This window comes from Poecilia mexicana, unplaced genomic scaffold (assembly GCF_051168715.1).
Source record: "Poecilia mexicana isolate PSO_F unplaced genomic scaffold, ASM5116871v1 scaffold_4, whole genome shotgun sequence".
In the NCBI taxonomy this organism is placed as follows: domain Eukaryota; kingdom Metazoa; phylum Chordata; class Actinopteri; order Cyprinodontiformes; family Poeciliidae; genus Poecilia; species Poecilia mexicana.
In genome coordinates, this window is record NW_028263373.1 from 25,704,950 (window position 1) to 25,726,239 (window position 21,290).

The following is a 21,290-nucleotide window of genomic DNA, read 5'->3' on the forward strand; positions in this document are numbered from 1 at the left end:
TCATAGAATCTCCAAATGAGAGTTATTAAAATGACAAACATCAACTGCGTGTGACATGTCAATGCATCAGCAATTCCCGTTGTCTACTTCAGTGTTTCATCTGCTGTGCAAAAACGATGTGAAAGAGTGTCTTGGTCATAAAGAAGTGAAATATTAAATTGTAATGAAGCGAACTGTTTTCACATAGGCTTACACTGAGCTACGCAGTGCTGTAGCAAACATTTGGCGCCGATACGTGGGTACAGCTCAGTCAGTCCACATCACAGAATGGAAACTGGCACACTCTGTAATTAATAGTTGGAGCCAGACCACCTTGTGGGATTTGTTTATTCCTGAGAACTCCATTACACAACCACCACTTTAGCGTTTTTATCCTGCTTTTTACTTATACAATTCTGAAATTGACTTCATAAAGGCATACTGTACTTGATCTTTATCCAGTGTTGCTGTGTTTGAATGTTTTCCTAGGCAAAAGGATTTGCTAATGCCAGCCTCATGCTGAAAAATCCAGAATGCAAAGCAAAAGTCAATGCAACCCACTACACACTGGAGACACCTCTGACTGAATGTGGCACCATTGTGTTTCCTTTGCATAATACCCAAGATGTCCTTCATATCAACTCTGTGAGTATATGCCATGTCTCTTTTTCTTAATAAAAGGCCTAACAATGGGGAATGCATATTATTTCAATGACCTGTACTGACTTCATACTACCTTAGCTAAGTCTTTAATAGATATTGCTTGTACTGTTACTTAAACAGATATTTTAAAACATGTAAGTGACTTTCTGTTATAAAGTTAAAAGCTATTGGTATCTTACCTGAAGTAGATAACTCAATCAGACAGGGACCAAAATCAAATAACACCTAAAGTGGCTGGAAGATTATTGCTGGATCACCAGCTCCTCTATTTCCTCTGTCAAAACTAGAGATACACCGATCTGTACCGGTCCTGATATTGGAAAAAATTCTATATTCGGTATTGGTGACAGTATACTTGATCTATAAGGGTAGATCTGCTCTGTCTAATTCTATGCTTTGTTTACTGAGCAGCATCATGCTTTATTATTTATTTTACATGATGTCTAGAATTACTAATTGTATTTTATGAACTATTTAAAATAAGGTTTGTTGCAGTTTATTTTTTACATGTTTGACCAAGCTTATGAAGCTATTGGTGTATTTGAGAGTGCTGTACTGGTAAAGAGTTATCAATTAAATTTGTTATTCAGTACATTTATGTCTGTGTTCAAAAAAAGAAACATTTTAAGTCAATTCTGCACAGTTTGTATCAGATCAGTTCGTATCGTATCAGATTATATTGGATAATATACTAAACCTCAGATATCTGTATCGATATCAGATGTGAAAAAAGTGGATCAGCATATCCCTGGTGAATTTTGTTGCCTTCTCTTTAAATAACAAATAGCACATACTGTTGTGATTTGTTAGGAGCCTTAATATAACAAGCTTTTTTTTTTTCATTTGATGAGCAAGGATTGGTTGTTACATCTGCTTGGTGAGAGCCATGTGATGAGCAGCAGTGGTGCCAAAATCCACTGTTGCTTACTAGGGAGCACAATGTTTACTTTATCCATCTAGTAAATGACGTAATCATATAAATTTGTAACTAAACAGATTAGATAGCTGTGTATCTAGATTTTGAAGAGCTATGCTCCCTAATGTGACTTGATAAGAACTGCTCATGTCGAGACTCTACAAACGGTTCATCTAAACACATTATACAAACAACTGAGGAGGGATAATACTTCACATTTTGGAAGTAGAATATGATTACTTTAAAGTTTTATATAATGTTGAACTTTTTATTTTTTTTAATCATTGTTCACGTCTGACATTCCTAGTTATCATCATTATATGGGAATGCATTCATTCAGCGCATTTGTTCTAACAAGTCAGGATGAATCACTTCCTCTCTGGCCTTTTGAAATCTTTTTGTGAGGGGAAATTTGGAACAACACTTTCTTCTGTCACAGATTGAAAACCTGGGCGTTTGTCCAAGGTCATCCTTTGTGTCAGTGCATTAGCGCTGGGGCCATCTCTGACTTGTGCTCAAAAGACATTCATTTTCATTGCCGGGGTCCCCACATATCAGAGATAATCAGTTATAGTAATTGTATCTTCTGTTGTGTGTTGACTTAATTCTTTGATGGCTCCAATGCTGGGTCAGCAAATATTTGGTCCAGACATCAAAACAGCCTCATTTGTATGACCAATTTTGTTTTCTCATCATTAAATCGCATGCTTTTAGAGCAGCATGCTTTATCTGTGACCTCTTTCTCTGAGATACTGTAAATATGTTTTGTGTTCTCCTTTAAGTCTGCACCTATCGTGCTTCCTAAATTTTTACAATTTACAAAGTAATATTAAGCTGAGTCCTATCCAAAGTGCTGAAATATTTGCTAAAATTAGGCAACTTTCACAGAATGGTGCTCGTCAGGTCTGAAAATAGTTTTTGTGAATGTAAAGTAATCGTTTTCTCGGCGGACTACAGGTGACAGTGATTTCCGAAGAGGCTCAGGGTGATGATGATCCAATCTCCACCTGGTTCCCCAGACTTGGAGAAGTTGAAGGGAGGACACCAAATCCACCAGCTCCTTTGATAAACGTAAGTCTGAGCATTTTTCTACGAGAGCTGTTCTCCTCAGCAGCTGCAATCAGACTGAAATGTCAAAGAATATTTGAGTGGACAGTTGGAGGAAATTTTATGTCTCAGAACCCCTTGGTGGCTGTAAAACTTACTTGACCACAGCAGACTCCCCATCTTTCCATGATATCCATGAATAACCCTGACCTGACTTTTCCATTTTGAAATGTCTCCAAAACTTAACAAATATATTTTCCTTTATCTCATCAATCCATTTCTGAATTCCTTGCCATTGCTTGTGTTATCTCATACCTCTTCCAACAACTCTTACCAGTTTCAATTTCCCTGCTGATTAAAGCATCCTTACAAGCTGATGCTTCCACCCCAATGTTTAGCAGTGAGTGTGGGGTGTTCAGGTTGAAGTACAGTGTTAGTTTTCTGCCATTTATTCTGTTTTTTTCATCGGCCAAAAAGTTCAGGGTTAGTCTCATTTGACTGCTTGCCTTATTGACTGTCTTACAGTTTTCTTTCAAACTGTTTTTTTATTACTCCTCCATAAAGGCCAGATTTAGGAGATGGACAGCCTATATTTACTGTGTCAACTGAATCCCCCACAGCCATGTTTACAGGCTGTGTAAAACAATTTCTCCACCACATTCTCCCTAACCTGTCTCCTGTGTTTTTTGACCTTCATTAATCTGTTCTCTAACAAATACAAACATTGATGCAGTTTAACATCTGGTCCTTCCTAATTGTTATTTTTTTGTATTTTGTTCTTTTTCTAGTTCAACTGCACATATAGAAAATCCAAGGAAGTCCCAAATCCTAAACCTGATTTTGGGGCAATTCCAGGACAGCCAGTCAACAGCATAAGTTTTGAGATGGAGCTGTACAAGACTCAGTTTTTCAACAATCCTCTGCAACAGCGCATCTTCAAAGTTTCTGACCAAATGGAAGTGGTTGTGCAGGTAATGTTTTGCATTCATATCCCACTGTTTATTTTTTTTTTCTTAAAATTTAATCACTTTTTGAGTGAAACATGCTGTGTGACCTTACTGTAGGCTCTCTTTGATCTCTGTGAGTGGCATCAACAATGCATGATTCTGTTTTGTTGTGTTGGGGCCAAGATGCTCAGCTTACTTTGAGCGCCCCACATTCATTTAATTCCCTCTCTGCATGTGTTGCTATCCTGTCTGTCTAGCTTAACATATTTGATTAGAAGCAGTAATTTTGGTCCTCATTTATGGTGAAAGCTCATGGTCCAAAAGTCCTTTGAAAAAGTGATTTATGATGCTGTCAGCAGGAGACTCTTCACTGGCGGAGAGGACAAAGTGTTGCCTGTCTATGCTATGGCTTAACCTTCCTCTAGAGCTCACACTGTGCTGAGACCTGACCTCAGGCAAAGGCCAGAAACTCCACACAGTTAACTTCAGTAATAACCACAAAGTAACAGTGTTACCCACTGTGGAAATCCAATGCAGTTATGGTAAATACTTTTAGATTTCATGGCATAAAAAAAAAAAAAAAATTAACATCTGGCAAAGCAACTTCAGAAGAATGCGAAAACATGATGTAGTGCAAAGATATTCTACATTCACAAAAACTTAAAGCAACTAAGTAAAATAAAGAAACAAAAAAACTTAACATCACTGTCAGTAATCACCTCCATAAATATAGTAGCGTTCACAAATTATTGCTGGAAAGCATTCCCATTTTGTGTGCTAACAAGCACAAACAGTTGCTAATGTTCTGACAAAAAAGATCTACCTAAATGTGTAAAGTGTAAATGTGCAGATAAAAAACACCCTCTAGATTTTTGGTTTAGCATCAGTAAGCATTTTAAATCATATATAATTGTCATGTGAAACTTCCATTTATGGAGGGACAAAGTGAGAATAAGCCAATTGTTCATGATCAAAATCGGTACTCTTATTAGTTCAAAAAACAAATTTTCCAATCGTGTATAATCTTTTACGTCAGTAATACAGAAGAGAATACCATGGAATTGGATGTAAAATGGGGCTGCACAGAGGAGCAGTTGATAACACTGTTGCAGCAAGAAGGTCCTGGGTTCGATTCCCGGCCCGGGGTGTTTATGCATGGAGTTTGCATGTTCTCCCTGTGCACGCACAGGTTCTCTCTGGGTACTCTGGCTTCCTCCCACAGTCCAAAAATATGACTGTTAGATTAATTGGTCTCTCTAAATTCTCCTCAGGTGTGAGTGTGTGTGTGCATGGTTGTTTGTCCTGTCTGTCTCTGTGTTGCCCTGAGACCCCGCCTCTCGCCCGTTGACAGCTAGAGATAGGCACCAGCACCCCTCCCGACCCCAATAGGATAAGGGTGTAAGAAAATGAATGAATGCATGGATGTAAAATGATACTACTCTGAAAACAAAGTGCAAGACAAATTTTCTTTCCACAATCTGTGTGCAGATAACCATGACACAAGTCAAAGCTACATTCCATTTTTACTCAGTTCTGTAAACAGGTGTTTTTAACAAGTTCATTAAGATTATTTCTTGAAGATGCTTCTAACAACAAAGAGCAATGAGTAGATTATATTAATATATGTGTATATTTGGCTCACAACCTTTTTTCTTTTGTCTCTTATGTGCTCCAGATCACGACAACAGCATCAAACCCTGACATTGGGCTCACCATCACCTCATGCTTCATCTCCCCCAGCTCCAGCCCCTCAGAGTCCTCTGACTACAGCCTTATTGAGACATTCTGTACCAAGGATAACTCACTTAAGTGGACCCAGAACTCTCAGGGGCACTTCTTGTCTTCTTCTGGAAAGAAGGGGAAATCTTTTAGCTTCACCTTCAACTCCAAAATGTTGAACAAAACACTTGTTTTTCTTCACTGTGAGATGTCTCTGTGCTCAGAGAATTCTCAGAGGTACCAGGAACTGCCACAGGTATGCATGAAATCCTCTCATGACCTTTGTTTCTGCTCATGTCTGATGAGTTGTTCTCCCTAGAGCCATGCAGAATTAGTAGTTTGTTTATTCATATTACCATTGACTATTTTACGTTAGATCAACTCAGCTGGAAACATGTCAGGTATCAAAGACATAGGCAGTTTTTACTGCCTATGTTGCCTATGATACTGATTTTGACTGATTCCAACTTCTTTTTAAAAAACAAAGCAGAGGTTTGAAAGTATCTTTAGGACCATGTATTAGCAGTTGGTGCAGCAAACATATCTAAAACAGCAATCTCCATTATTCTGCCTTTCCAATACTACCAAAAGGCAACCCACATTTCCAAATCCAGCAAACTTAGAAGTAGGCCTGTCGCGATAAACGATAAATCAATTAATCGCAAGATAAATTAAACCTATCGACCTCATTTTAATTATCGGCTTTATCGTCTCTTCCTGCCTTTTTTTCTTTCTCTTGATGACACTGAATGAAAAAAAGGCTCAACTCTGGTGCTCTCCACTCACCCTCCCTTCCTCATTTCCTTAGTGTAATGTCCAGCGCACACGACACGAGTTGTCGGCGCATTTTCAAAACCTGAGACCACACATTAGCCGGCAGAAATCCTAGGTATAACAGTTCGATTGGGTTCGATTGTGCTGTGTGGTGTCCAGCCACACAGCCATTATTTTGGACTTGTAGCCCAAGGACAGAAGGACAAAAGATACTTTGCTACAAAGTGTTTAGCCTCCTTTGCTCTTTCACAGCCTTAATGAACATAGTAAAAATACAGTTCTCTTTTAAATAGATCCTTATATAATTGTCCATCTACTGATTTCATCTTTAACACCACTGTAATAATGAAAATAATAGGGGTTCACCAATAAATCAATCTCCATTTCCTTAATTTTGGGAAATCTTTGATTGGCTGATATCTACATGACAAACAGATGTTATCTACTAATTTTACCTACCGCTACTCAAATACAGCCACTGTTGCCATGTTTTTCCAACATAGTTATCAGCAGGTCAGTTTTATAAAGATCAGTGATAGGACAGGAAACTGCAATCGGTGCAGTTTCCTGAAAATATATAGTAAATGAGTTCTTTCCTCAAAGTAGCAACTTCCAGATTGAAAAAAAAATATTGTTTGTGCAACTTGGCAGCACTTTCACATACTATTCATTCAAGGTTGGGAAAAAGTGGTTAAGATAATACTTTCTCTTGCAAGCTCTGTCTTCCACTTATGTTCTATGTTTTTATGTAAGGTCAAGAATCCACATGCGTTGTAAATTTAGCTTTCGCAAATGTCTTTTATCTTCTCATTTTGTCTGTACAGTGCCCGGACCTCAGAAACTGTTCTTCTCTGACGGGAGAGACAATGTTCGTATTGATGAGCAACAAAAGGTCTCTGACGAAGCCGATCGCTGTGGTTGATAACAGTGAGTCTCAAGGTTAGTGTGATGAAGACACAATTACCAAAGGTGTTACAAGATAAAACAGCTAGACAGAGGCAAACACTCATTCTAGAGGTGCCATAGAAAGGTTAGATCAATCCACATTATACTATACACATCTGGTAATCATTACCTCCGAAGCGTGTGTATGCGTGGCTTACATGTAACCCTGTATACACACGTGACAGCTGTGCACGTGCCTCGGGTTACGCTGACGGCTGTACGCAAGCGCGGGCTTTTGGCAGTGAATGCATCCTACCACAGAGTTGACTTCAGCAAAGAGGAGTGAGCTCCGGTTCTGGCCTCCTGGATCAGACCAAGAAGAGGAAAATGTGGAAAAACAGGAGTCATGCGGCACTGAGCACCAGTTGTTTTCACTTTGGCCCTTCTCTGCGGCCTCCCTTTTCCACCAGAACGGGGGGAGAAACGGGGGCTAGTGGTCTTCTCGTTGACGTTGGGAAGCCAGCCAAAGACTGAAGGCCCCTTGGTCACGGCCTGCGCATTCGCTCATCCATCCACTCGCAGCGCCTTACGAGTCATGGCTTAGCAAGGCAGGCGCTTGTGGGAGGTGGGTTCATGACTTAACTGTAATTAGATTGTTGCATTTATGACCTAAGCTCAGATGGATTGATGCCATGAGGTGTTCTCCGGTGCATTGTTGGGGATTTCTAAATCAGCATCCCTTCTTCGATTACATGAGAACTGCAGTGAGAATGACTCATCATTGTTCACTCATGATATGAAATTGCTTGCATCATTTCCATTAGGCAGAACTGTATGTCATCTTGGCAGATTTTAGCCAATTTAGAGCTGTTGTGGATAAAATCAGATTATTGTTTCTGTGAACTCGGCAGCACAGCACTGCCCTGATCCCTAAGGGGTGGTCAACTGGGTGGGATTATTATGGAGGATTGTCTCACTATGTTAACATCCATTAAAAAAAGAGAAATTGGCTGTAAAATATCAAAGCTTTTCCACGCTGTTGCATGTTCCTGATGTACTATGTTGGTGTTTCTGGAACTCTAAAATAATAATGTAATGGATCTCAGCTTTAAAAAATATCCTGAGTCAGAGTTGTTTGGGATAATTCGGGGCAGAAATGGTTCTCATTATACTTTGGATCTTAGAACTGGGCAAACATGTAATCAGTTTGAAGTCTCAGTTATCATTGACTTCATCTACTTAGTTTGCGCTGCTCACTAACATGGAGAGGGCTCAGTTTTCGTAGAAATACACTAAGCAAACAAACCCACTGTAAACACTGCAGATGGATTCTGTTCCAAACGCCATGTTTTCTAATGCAAACAGATCCTCTGTGCTGTGATGGCAAACCAAATGTTTTCATGGAGAGAGGAAAGAAACGAGAAGAAGAAAATGACCTCAAATCCCTCTGGTGAAAGTTAGATTTACTTCTTTACAGCATCAGTAATTATCAGTGTGTTGTAGATTTATTTAAATGTAGTCCCAGGCAACAGACATATCATATACAATATTGTGACTTTATGTAAAATAAAAACAGCTAAGCCAAAATGAAGAGGCACTGTGTGGAAAAAATGAAGAACTAACTTAAATAAATCATACTTTGTATCATCTTATCAGTCTTGATGAAGAGTTTTGACCCACTCCTCTCTCCAACATTATTATCGCTCATTGAGGTTTTACCCACCACAACTCTTCAGTTAGTCAGGGTGAGTTCTTAATTATAACAGAGCTGTTGCAACAGTGCAACAAAATCCTTTGCAGCCATTTTGTTTGTAGATTTACTGTCATTTTTGGAATGTATCTACTATATGTATTTTTTTCTATGATGTTCCATATAAATTTACTAAAATATTAAAACCTGAAGATGGACATTTTTAAAAAAATTATATCCTATCTCACATAAAACTGTAGAACTGAGATACGTTCTGCTATCTGTTGTTGTGATTTATCTCTGTAAGTGACAGATTTCTGATAGAAATATGAGCAATAACACCTCAACTTAAAGCCTATTCCATTTTTGACTGCTCTATTAAACCTCCAAAAGTCAAATTGACTACTATATTGACAGAATTACCATAAAATAATATGAAACAAATGTTAAGACTTAATTTGTATTTCACTGCTTAAATCCAGAATTATTCCACAGCATGTTAACAGCTGGATTAGGGTGAAGAAGACAGATAGTGTGAAGTTATGTTTTATGGTAATGTTCTTTGTAGCGCTGGCAGCTTTATGGAGCAGGTTTTTTCTGTAATGATTGTGAAATTCAGCTGCGTCTAATCTGGAACCATCTATGTCAGGGAGTCTTGGTGGTGTGACCTCTGTGGTCGTGTCTTCAGAGGTTGAGGAAAGTTCAGGGTTCAACCAAAGTAAGTCGTTTTGCGGGAAGGCGCTCTCTCCGTGGCAGGAGCTCTAACAAACAAATGACGTTTGCTGAGATACCAGTGCTGTTCTAACGCTGACCACACTCTCATATCTGATCATATCTGATTCTGTTAAAGCAGCAAACACGGCCGGCCGGGAAGACGTCCAGCATGGTTATCCACAACATGCATCAGGACACTGTGTGAGAAGGCTTAGTGGGTTCTCAGCTTTATAACAGTGCTCTGCAGAAGTATCCATGACGCCTCAATAGTTTCACATGTTGTCGTTGCACACGTTGAAAGTTAAAGGATAAAGTTTTTAAGCACTTTGGCAGGAAAAGTTTGGAAAGTTTCCTGTGCATTCATATTCAGGCTTTCTGAGTCAATACTTTTTTAAGTTTGTTAGTTTTTAGTTTAAAACTTTTTAGTTTCTGCCATTGCACCTGCAGGGTCCACTCTAAAAATTAAAACTAATGTGTTCTTAAAAGGTTTGGTGCTACAAATTTAAATAAAAAAATATTGAGTGAATTGGAAACCAGTCAAATTCCTTAAATATGCTCCATCAATTGTATGACTGCAACTAAAAAAATTGTTTTAGTATGAATAATGACATAGTTTGTTCATTAACAAACAAAATTAAGTAAATACAACTGAAACTATAAGTTAGATAAGTAAGCCAGTCTAATGCCTCTGAAGCTCTGGCTGTATTTGTTGGGTCGTTGTCCTGCTAAAAGGTGAACCTCCACTCCACGATCAATTCTTTTGCAATCTGTCCTTGCTAAAGAAAAGCATCCCCACAGAATGATGCTGCCATTAGGCGTGTCATGATAAATTTTGATGGGCAATAAACTGGCCCAGAAATTATAGAAATAAACGTTCAAAGTGGAGGCCATTCATGGCCCCCCTGCCGTCTGGACCACAATTTAAGGATAAACGAAATCAATTAGGACAAAACCATGACTTTTAAATTAAATCTACTGACAAAAATGTTAGATCCAACACAAAGTGATAATCTTTTCCAGTGCAGTGACAAATTTGAAATTTAAGACAGCCTCTTCCTGTTATGTCATCCTCAGTTTGCTGCAAGTGTTACCGGCCTTCCTGAGCATTCTTAGCATAGCAAGTCTCCTAGGTCAGATAACATGGAGTGCTGCGAGGAAAGGGATGGGGTGGCAGTCATCTCCTCTGTTATTAAACTCTTCTCAGATGACCTGTCACCATCCATTATGTGAGCCGAATGCTCCTTCCAGGAATAGCAGCCATTGTGAAGGAGAGCTGGCCACCTACCAGCTCTGCCTCTCTGCAGCACACAAGCGCCTTTGTTTTGTTAGTTAAGACATCATTACAGCTAATTTCACTTTTGAAAGGCTTCCAGATGGGTTTTCAACAAATGGCTAAGCAGAACCTAGCGGAGTCAACAGGTCCATCTGTGAGGGGACACTCTCACCTCATACGTAGATGTGCTCTCGAGATTTGTTCTGCTTCAGGTTTCTGCATCGAATTCTTCAGTGGATTGCTTATCAGCACTAGAGAGTATCTGTAATCTGCTGTTTCTGTGGCATGTGGCTGACACAGTAGCCATGTTTCCATTGTAAGCGTGCACAGAACAGTTGTTATTCTGCTAACGTTGAAAAAGAAACAATGTCGCAATTGTGGCGTTTCCATTAAATAAGAAACACAATTAAAATCATACATGAATAAGTTTGTTCACACAATGAGTCATTAAAAATCATGCAGCACCATCATCCTCTTATTACTTTCTGTCATCTTTTCTTCATGGTTTGCGCCAGTAGCAACATCCGATTGTTGACCATGTGACTGGTGTGATGCGAAAAAAGTGTTTTCTTTGCAGATTTGCGAGAAAAAAAAGCTAATTTTTTGATATGACAAAAAACCCACTTCATCTCTGATATTTTGTCTGGCAATGCTATTTATTCAATGTGAATTGCCATTCTTGCTTGTAGTTGTTTTGGTAAAGTTTTACTTAAAAAAAACACCTCATCCCGGTGCAAAAACTTTTTAATAGAAAAACAAGAGTTCTTTTCAGAATTGCCGTGTTTCCATTCAGCAAATTTAGTTTTACAATCTCAAATTTCACAACTATTGTAAATAGTTGTGATGGAAACAGACTTACTGACTCATGTTACATTTTATATCTTCATAGTTTTAGGTTAATACTGTGCAGTTGTATCAATGTGAGGAAGCATGTTTTTAAGTTTTCATTGTCGATGTGTTCTTTTGCAGATTATCCTCCAAAAAAACATGAAGAAGGTAAAAAAAAAAGCAAACTTTTTTTGTTTTTATTTTTTCCTGTGTTTCCATTATTTCCATGTGACTGAGTGTTAACTAAATAAACTGTTTCATGTTCCAGCTGAGATGTTTCTCTTGGACACCACCACGGTGGTGTTGATCGCCTTCGCCGCCTTTGTTATTGGGGTTCTGCTGACTGGGGCCCTGTGGTTTATCTACACACACACAGGTAGGTCCCTCACCTACCGCCCCGCCACCCCCACCCAACCCGACCCCACCCCACCCACCTCGACTCTTTAATGAAAAAAGATAAGAAGCAGAGGAATGTCCCAGCATGCCGCAGCGATGACCAAACATCCTGTAGCTGATAGAGGGCGCCTCACAATAACATATTGACTCCTTCACTGTAAATATATCCTGTTGGTCAGCAGTAAGAGCTCCCCTCTTTCCTCCCTTTGAATGTTTTCGGGGGGCCGCAGGCGGTCAGCAAATGTTCACAGCACAATGGCTGGAGACAAGCTGGAAATCCCCCTCGCTGGGTTTAGTGGGCGCTCACAGGAAGAGACACACAATCTGTCTATTAGATGCCAAGACTTTCCCCATCGTCCCCAGCCCGCTGACCCTGGCCGACCCCTGAGAGGAAGCCCACCGAGTTCAGCACTGCATAGAACTCCGTGTCTCAGTGCTGATCCACTGGGCCACTGACCTGCAGGAATGTGGCGGTTCTTCAGTAAAACTGTTTGGAAGTTTGCATGTGCGTTCTGGAAAGAGCTCGCTTAGTGTGAAATGACTGCATTAGTTGGCCAGATCCAAACCGCTATCAGAGGGATTACAGTTAAAGAACTCTCGTAGTCATCATACTCCCTTTACATTTCTGAGGAGGATTTGTTGCCACAGTAACCATCCCCTGTACCAAGCTGAGCCCCCTTATCATTCTCCAAATATTTCTCTTGGCTTTTCTATAGGAACAGTCATCTTTTCTGCTTTATATATTTACAAGTGAGTGACCAACAAAAGAACACAACAGATCTGCTTTTCCAGAGATAGTATATTCCAGATAAAAAGTCAACACACACACACACACGCACACACACACACACACACACACACACACACACACACACACACACACACACACACACACAAACAAATGCACACACACACACACAAACACATGCACACACACACACACACACACACACACACACACACACACACACACACACACACACACACACACACAGCAGGTTTAAAGATAGATGATATGAAAAGACTCAGAGTTAAAGGCACATTTCTGTTGATGTTATGAAAATAGACCACTTTTGGATGGGAGTGTTAACTGTATCAGCTACAGATGACCTTATATGGCAATGTTTGCAGTTAACCCCAAGAACGTAGATCCCCTAAACAACAACCAAAAATATCACGTTCTGAGTGTATTTTCAACCAGCGTTCATAGTGATGAGGCATGGAAACACTTTGGATTTGTTCCAGCAGCATTCAGAGATGCCTTTAAAAGTCATTTCTCCCCTCTTTTATTTACTGATGGTCATGATGGTCATGTCATTTATGAATACATGACAATTACTGAACAGTCTCTGTTCAGCAAAATAGAAACTTAGCTGCTTTAAAAAGAAGCCACATACCATCATAATATCTGGAATTTTGCTCATTATGACAACATGTGCAGTTTACAGTGAGCCAGGCCTAAACTTTCTTATTCTGTGGAAAAATGAAATCCTCCTCTGTTTAGTTGGTCTAAAATCAGCACAGCTAAAAACTTTTAATAGTTTCACTGTTTTGAGAGAAATTCATAGTATGTGTTATAGAGAAGATTTACACGTCATGATAAAGCTTAGGGCTGTCAAAATGCTAAAACTAAAGAAAAATACTTGATACAATTTTCAGTGTGGAACAATGTGATCCAAGCAACAGATAAACAGACAAGATATCAAACAAAAACTTCCTAAAGTTACAGTAAGATTCCAAAATCAACTCGTCACATTTTTTAAGGTTGTTTTTGTTTTTGTTGCAACCTTTTCAGCTGTCTAATCCTGTGTAAAGATTGCATCCTAATGCAATGGATTGTGGAGTTATAGTTGACACCAGAAGTTTACATACACCGAATAAGAGACATATGCAACATTTTTTCTCACTGTCTGATGTTAAATCAGACCAAACTTCCTTTGCTAGGTCAGCTAGAATTACTCATTTTCTGTTTGCGAAATGCCACAATAATGAGAGAATATGTCAGGGATGTATTTCTTATTGTCTTTAGAATCAGATTAATCTCTTTAGACATTGAGGAAAAGCTCAAATGATGATGTCATAGCTTTAGAAACTTCCAATAGGTTGATTTGAGACATTTGACTTAATTTTAGGTACACATTTGGTTGTATTCTAAGGCCTGGAACACAGTAATTTTTAGATTGACACGATTAGAAGGTCAAAAGAACTCAAACAGTAAGGGCAACATAAGGTGATTGACAGCAATAAGACCCTCCTCCTGGCTCTGATTGGTTGTTTCTGACTAAAAGTCAGAAACAACCAACCTACTGCAGATGACAGTAGGACCACAGGGAGGAGGCAGAAGAGCTTCATTTTTCTTTCCACATATTATCTCCCTCATATTATACAGCTGGGTCATAGTGACAGTTTTAACAAATATGGAAAAAAACTATTTTTTATTAAAGTTACATACTGCAGCTATAGGCTTCTTTGTTTCTTGGTTTTATCCTGCACAGGCACTGGGGGCTTTCTTATCTTTATAGAAATAATTTCTACACCTAAAGAGTAAAGGCCAAATGTCCCTGAGCAGACATCTGTTGCAAGCGCTGCACTTAGGGGTTTTTATGCACGCACAAAGTGCTCTTGTAACAAAAAGAATGTGCCTTTATCTTTCCCATCTATAGAGATAATATCAGACATGGGAATTCTAGTTTCCTCCAACAGCTGAGGTGAATCCCTTTGTTTTTGCGGGGCTCTGGTCAGTCCTGTGAGTGAAGGTCTGCTGGCACCCAGCCCTCTCCTGCTAATCATTAGCAGAGCTTTGGGGCCTGACAGCAGGAGAGAGCTTCCATTTCACCCATAGGTACATACAGCTGTCATATACAGAGGCACTCGCTCCCACAAGGCTGCATGCCATTACAAATGTGCTCAAATCTTTGTTGCTATTCTGCTGATGTTGAAAGGACACAATTTCACAATTGCGGTGTTTCTGTTAAATAAGAAATTAAATAAATTTCACAGGTTTGGTCATGCGATAAGTTGTTGAAAATCATGTAGACAACAGATAGAAGCAGGTACATGAGATATATTCACAATTCAGCTATGGTGCTGCTAGCATGCATCTATCAGCCAATCAGAGGAGACGTAGGCATCTTATTCAGGCATAGAAGCAACAAGCCCCGCAAAACGTTTTGTTGAAATTGTAGTCTCCTTTACAGAAGAGCTGTGGATTGAACATGTTCTAATGACACAGTGTTTTTAATTGTGATGCTGTGAGAGCTCTGGTGGAGCCAGCTGTGCAAAGTCCAAAAAACCAAAAACAAACTGTCACGCTCCTACTGCTTCCTGTTGTCGTCTTCATCATTTTCGCCAGTAGTAACATCCAGCTGTTGATCACGTGACTCATATGATGTGAAAAAAATGTTGCGATAAAGCTGAAAAACCATATCATCCTAACTCTTTAGCAAAAACCTTGTTTTTTTGAAATTGACATGTTTTTCCATTAAGCAATGTCTGATGGAGATGTCTTTTGTAAACAGACAAAATAAGTAATTTAAGCTTTGGAGCGAGTTAGTTTATGATAGGAAATGCTTTTTTAGACAAAGAACAATAACCCAGATGCTTGGATGACAGTAACCGGTTCCTGTGCTGTTTCTCCTGCTTTGTCCTGAATAAAGGCTAATTAGTTCCAGATAGCTAAAGGCACAAAGTCATGTGAAGAGCAAAACATTTCTTTCAAAACCTGTTCCTAAAAGATGTGACCATTTGACTCTGGACCTTTCAGGGGACATCTTTAGGGACGTCCTGTTTCTCATCCTGCTGGCCAGGGTTCGCCTTGGATTCCTTTACACTTTGTTCTCTTTATGCTTTGTTCTCTATATGTTTTCCTTTGCCTATGAAAGATAGATCTCAAAGGACAATAAAAAATTGAAACTATGTGAAATGTCAAGCAATAAGCTCCATACATTGACCATTTTGTATTTTCAGCCAGATCAGTTTGTCATGTTTTTGGCCGATTTTAAATCCAGTCCCATTTTCTCTGGTCCGACCTCCCCATCCCCACCTCACCCCTCTCCTGCCCCGCATCCAGGTGGGAACGCCAGAGCGCAGCCCGTTCAGAAGCCGCAGCCCGTCTCGGAGAACAGCAGCGCGGCCCACAGCATAGGCAGCACGCAGAGCACGCCGTGCTCCAGCAGCAGCACGGCGTAGCTCGGGACGCCTCCCCGAACGCACTGGCCACAGCGCCTTCACCCAAACCGGTTCGTTGGTCTTCTAAAGTGTGACGCAGAAAACAAAAAAAAAAAAAAACACTGACAAATGTGCTGCAGTGATTCTGAGACGCGTCTCAGCACAAGAAAGAAAGAAAGAAAGTTCTGTTTAGATGGGCTTTTTTTTTTTTTTCAAATCCAAATGCTGCTCTTCTGATCACAGTTAAGCCTTTTTTGCTTCGTCCTGAAATGGTTTGAATTCAGTCGCTTTGCTCCATCGGTGATTGAACATGGCAAGATTAGCAGAGGTTAGGAAGTGATATGTTGATGGCTGGACCGTAAACACATTACTTTAACACACACAACCTAGAAAGTAGCACAGGAACAACACAACCACTATTAGAAAGAGGACAAAAGTGCAGTATGAACTGATCTGTTATCATCCTGACGAAGAGAGACAACAGAGGTGTTGAATGTATGAGAGAACAAGCACCAGCAAATGTGAAAGAACAATGTGAAAGATCTGCAGGTAGACCTCCATATTTTAGAAAAAAGAAGACTTTTCTTTATTTTGGATTAAAGTGTAAACAGTAGATATAGTAGTACATTAGAGCGGCTCAATAGGTGCAAGTTTAAAATGACCACATTTTCAGAGTTAAAGCATACTAATTTGCTGAAGTTAAAGGAAAAGACTGATACTTGTTTTGTGTCTGTGTGTGATTGGCCTGGCTTCATGGAGTCAATCAATCATTGGATTGATCAAATTGGATCAATCAGTCAGTTTTATTTAGCTAGAAACATTTGGTGTATGTTGGAAGAAATCCTCAAAATCTGACCTGGCGTTTTAATTCAGTTCAGGTTACTCACAATACATGTAGTCTCTCAAGACAATTTATTAAAAAATAACATGCAATTTATATAGAGAAATAAGTGGCGCCCCCAAGGGGAGGGCCACTTGAAAGATGTTGCCCCTGCCAGAGAATTGTGCTCAGGCTGGCATACATGGTAAATGGGATATAGCATTTTATCATAATCATCATCTTCAATCACAACATAAATGGATAAAAAATAAATTTATTTATACAGTTCTGGAAAAAATTAAGAGACCAAAGCACTGAATGACATTGAAAACTTCCTGGTTATTCCAACAGATATTGATTCTGAACTCTTCCTGAGTTAAAACATCAGTATTATTGTTTCTAAATGAATATGAACTTGTTTTCTTTGCATGTTTTGAACCACACCATCTTCTGTCATTATTTTGACCATTTCTCATTTTCTGCCAATAAATACTAAGTATTTGCTTGGAATTTCAGAGAGATGTCAGTAGTTCATAGAATAAAAGAACAATGTTAATTTTACTCAAACATACCTATAAAGAGTAAAATCGGAGAAACTGATCATTGTTTATTGGTCTCTCAATTTTTGCATATATATATATATATATATCAGGTCATTGACATACATTCCAATGTGATCCTTTAAGTACCTTAAGTTATCATGTGTGGTTTAAAGTCCTTTGAAAATGTTTTAAACTCAGTATTTCACATTACATCTTCCACTCACTCCAGCCATTACTTTGTAAGCCAAGTCATTCTCTTGTTTGCATTACTATCCTTCAGACACAAGAGAGGTCTCAGTCTTCTTCTCAGCTGTCTCTCTTTATATCTCCTGAAGTGTTGGTGTACAGTTCTGGTCAGAAGTTTTCATACGCTTATTGAAATGAATTTCCTTATAATTTGGGGATTGAAATTATGTATTTCAACTATATTTTTTGATGACTGTTAAAATCTTAAACAACCTCAACTATGAACTACGCAACAGTCTCAAATATACATCGCCACGAATCCTTGGAGAAATGTTTGCCAGCAGGGAGATCTTTGTATTAACAACCTGCTGGGAGGATTCTGCATATTTGAGCATGTAGTGTTTTATAAATCAGTCCATGGTGGAAAAAAAGGTTCAGATCAATTATTTTATATTATCAGACCCAATTAAGGCAACATTCATGCTAATGGTGACTGTATGCAAACTTCTGCTCCAGACTGTTGATTTGTATTTTTATGTGAATAATTGTAAATAGGCAAATGTGTTTTAAGGGAAGCACATCTGCAAACTTCTCTTTTCTGCTTCATCTGTGCCAGTTCCTTCTTTTATATCCTGAGGAATCTCATCCACAGTGTTGACTGACTGACTGATAGCATTAACGACGGCCATATTTAAAGAACAACCCAGCGATCATGGTTAGCATGCGCTAGCTGAGGTCTTGCTGTCTGTCCTTTCAGCATGCAGCACATTGTCACAGGAATAGAAAGGCGTCAGATGATAAAAAGGAGTAGCGCTCCCTGTTTGTAATCTTTATCAGACAAAACATGAGGCATTCTTCCATGGTTTGCAGACACCAGACGGCCAGTGTTTGGAGTTCCTTATCCCACTTGGTTTTGTGTAAATCTTGGCACTCAGTGTGTTGTATAAGCTGTGGCCAAAGTTCTTTGTTTCACATATATTTTCTTCAACATTGTAAGCTCTCCACCGCTTTACAAGAATATGAATGTTTTCTGTGTGTGTGTGTGTGTGTGTGTGTGTGTGTGTGTGTGTGCGTGTGTGTGTGTGTGTGTGTGTGTGTGTGTGTGTGTGCGTGCGTGCGTGTGCGTGTGTGTGTGTGTGTGTGTGTAGGTGTGTGTGTGTGAGTGTGTGCGTGTGTGCGCGCGTGTGCGTGGGTGTGTGTGTGTGTGAGTGTCAAGAGTGTGTGTAGGGGGACAAGCAGGGGCCTAGAGTGGGATAGAAGAAGAGATGTTTCCCTGAAGCAGCAGTGGGGACACAATGCTTTGTATCTGTTTGTTTTTTCTTCTCCTTTCTCAGTGTAAACTTATGTACAGCTTTCTACAGATGCTATAAATAAATATATTTGTGTATAAGATTATATTTTGGAATGTATTTACGACAGAATTTTTATTGTGATGTGTGTGTGGAAGTACTGTGAATTGTGGATTTGCTCATATAACATATGGTTTGGGAAATTCTTTGTAAAGCATACATAAAAGTGTTGCACGCTATCGAATAAGATGCAATTTAGTAAATAATTGTACTATAAAGTTGTCGGTAGGAGACGCCTTTTCTTAACAAATTTCTAGACACATTTCACGTTTGTTGTTCTGTGTGAAACTTTAATAATCTGTGCAGGCATTGCTGATGTTGTACACCCCATCCAGCTGTTTAAAACTAAGAACAGGACTCACAACTCCAACTGTATTAAGCTATGCTGTTTAGACACGACGTTCATTTTAAAGCTGAAGCTTTTAGACGCTTCATAGCATCCCATCTCCAAAGTAGCATGTAGTAAAACATGAAACCAGCTCTGGTTCGTAACCTTTGGGTCATGCGCAGTTTGTACAAAATGATTCTGCATCATATTAAGCCACAGCCTCCCATCATCAATAATCAACTTTTGGTAAAGATGAGCAAAAAAGCATTAAATTGATTTTTTATTTCAGTAGCATAATTTTGTTGCAGATTTTTAAAGATACGTTGTCTATAGTCCATCGTCTGTAAGCTTAAGCTCGTAACTATTTTATTGATGATCTTCACACAGAACCAAAATGGCATGTTGTTTTGTCTTTCCAAAACAATGTGTCTGTCCTCAAGGGAACATAAATGCTGTCTTTATTCATTTAAGTGTCTTCAGATTTGTTCCTGCTGTTTTGCAGTTAGAATCTGCAGTAGCGTTGTTCAATCTATAGACGCCTCTGACTGAAGACTGTTACTGTACGACAGTCTCATGGCCATCATGACATGCTAACTGCTCAAATTCCAGGCAGCAGAGACAATATTCCTCTGTAACAGTGGTTCTACTCAACCACCTCCTTTGCTTTTGCCAATTTGTCTGGCAGAGATTCGTTGAACTTGGAAGAGAAAGTTTCTCTTTTTCTTTCTGCACTTTAAGTAATAAAATTGAAAAAAAAAAATAAAAATTAGTAACGTAAAGCACAAATGATCAAAAAGCTTAAGCTACACTCACTTTAATATATCAATGAATGTGTCCAAACTGATTCAATGAAAACATTTTTCCTCAATGTGGTATTTTTATATCAAATTAAAGATTGGATTATTGTCTTTAAGAAATTTTACAGTGTTGAATTATCCTGCAATAAAAACTGTGTTCAGTTTAATGTTTTTTACTCATCTTTGCCAACATATAAGGAGGACACGGTAATTAGAGCACAAATCCATGGATCTATTGATTGTATTTTTTTATTATTATTTGATCTGACTACCTCATATGTTTTTTGAATGTTGAGCTTGTATGCCTGTATGTCTGGAAGTGCTATAGGTTAAGCAGCCGTTTAAGATTTAAAGCTCGATCATGATTCTTTTTTTTTTAAATCACACTTTGTCATTTTAAATGAATCTGACAGAAAACATTAACGTTATGATAACCCTTCTTTTGTGAGCCTTTGTACGTTTAAGTTGATCATTTGACTTTCTTTGTGTTCATAAAACCTTTTATATGCTGTAAATATGCATGACCCCTGTACTCCCATTATGACCAATAAATATTTTACAATAATTACAGTGAGACTCCTGTCTGTTTGATGATTTCCTGTGTTGATCATGGACACACACTCCCCTACTGTATATGGAGTTGGTTTAGAACTCTGATCAGTGGTGATGAAGTGTTAGGTTCGGCTCTGTGGCCGTGAAGTCATGACTCGTCTCTGGTGAGCTCATAACATGATACAGACCAGGAGGGTTGGAGGGTGTAGATGTAAGGGTTAGATGTAAGTAAGGGGCTCCACACTTAGGAAAATTTCACACACACACACAAACTGGCATTTTTCTCTATGATTATCCGTCCTCTGGGTCTGCATCAGCAGCGTGCCTTGGCGTGAAGCAGCCCTGGGTGAATGTCCCGGCGCCTCTGGACACATCCCCAGCGATTGTGATATCATACATGTCCCTTTCTTCTGTTTTCCATAAGGAGCTCGTCCAACTTATGAGTAATATTTAGAATTTTTTTTTCAACGAATGATCACAGACCTCATCATTCCCTTAAATGTGATGTCATTATTTTCATTTCCAGCTTCTCCCCCCTCTGCCTCCCTTGGCTACCTTTGCCAGAAATTTGTTGTTCTACTGCTAATTCATTGAGTCACTGATTGTATGCACCCTAGACGACAGAGATAAACACAGGATCAAAGTTAAAAGAATAATTAGGTTTCCAACACTGACATTAAGAATTGCGCCTGGTTTAAATTTGCCCTCAGGTCATAAA

General features: G+C 39.1%; 1 protein-coding gene across 2 annotated transcripts in view; it reads left to right on the plus strand.

Moving 5' to 3' along the window:
- Positions 1-20,590, plus strand: part of tgfbr3 (transforming growth factor, beta receptor III) — an 81,530-nt gene extending 60,940 nt beyond the window's left edge. For both annotated transcript variants that reach the window (XM_014980026.2, XM_014980021.2), the window contains exons 10-17: positions 469-624; positions 2,516-2,629; positions 3,394-3,576; positions 5,228-5,527; positions 6,870-6,984; positions 11,577-11,603; positions 11,704-11,811; positions 15,901-20,590. In XM_014980026.2, coding sequence (XP_014835512.2) covers positions 469-624; positions 2,516-2,629; positions 3,394-3,576; positions 5,228-5,527; positions 6,870-6,984; positions 11,577-11,603; positions 11,704-11,811; positions 15,901-16,019 — 1,122 coding nt within the window. In that variant the 3' untranslated portion in view covers positions 16,020-20,590. The remainder of the gene's footprint in view (positions 1-468; positions 625-2,515; positions 2,630-3,393; positions 3,577-5,227; positions 5,528-6,869; positions 6,985-11,576; positions 11,604-11,703; positions 11,812-15,900) is intronic.
- The last annotated feature ends 700 nt before the right edge of the window (positions 20,591-21,290 follow it).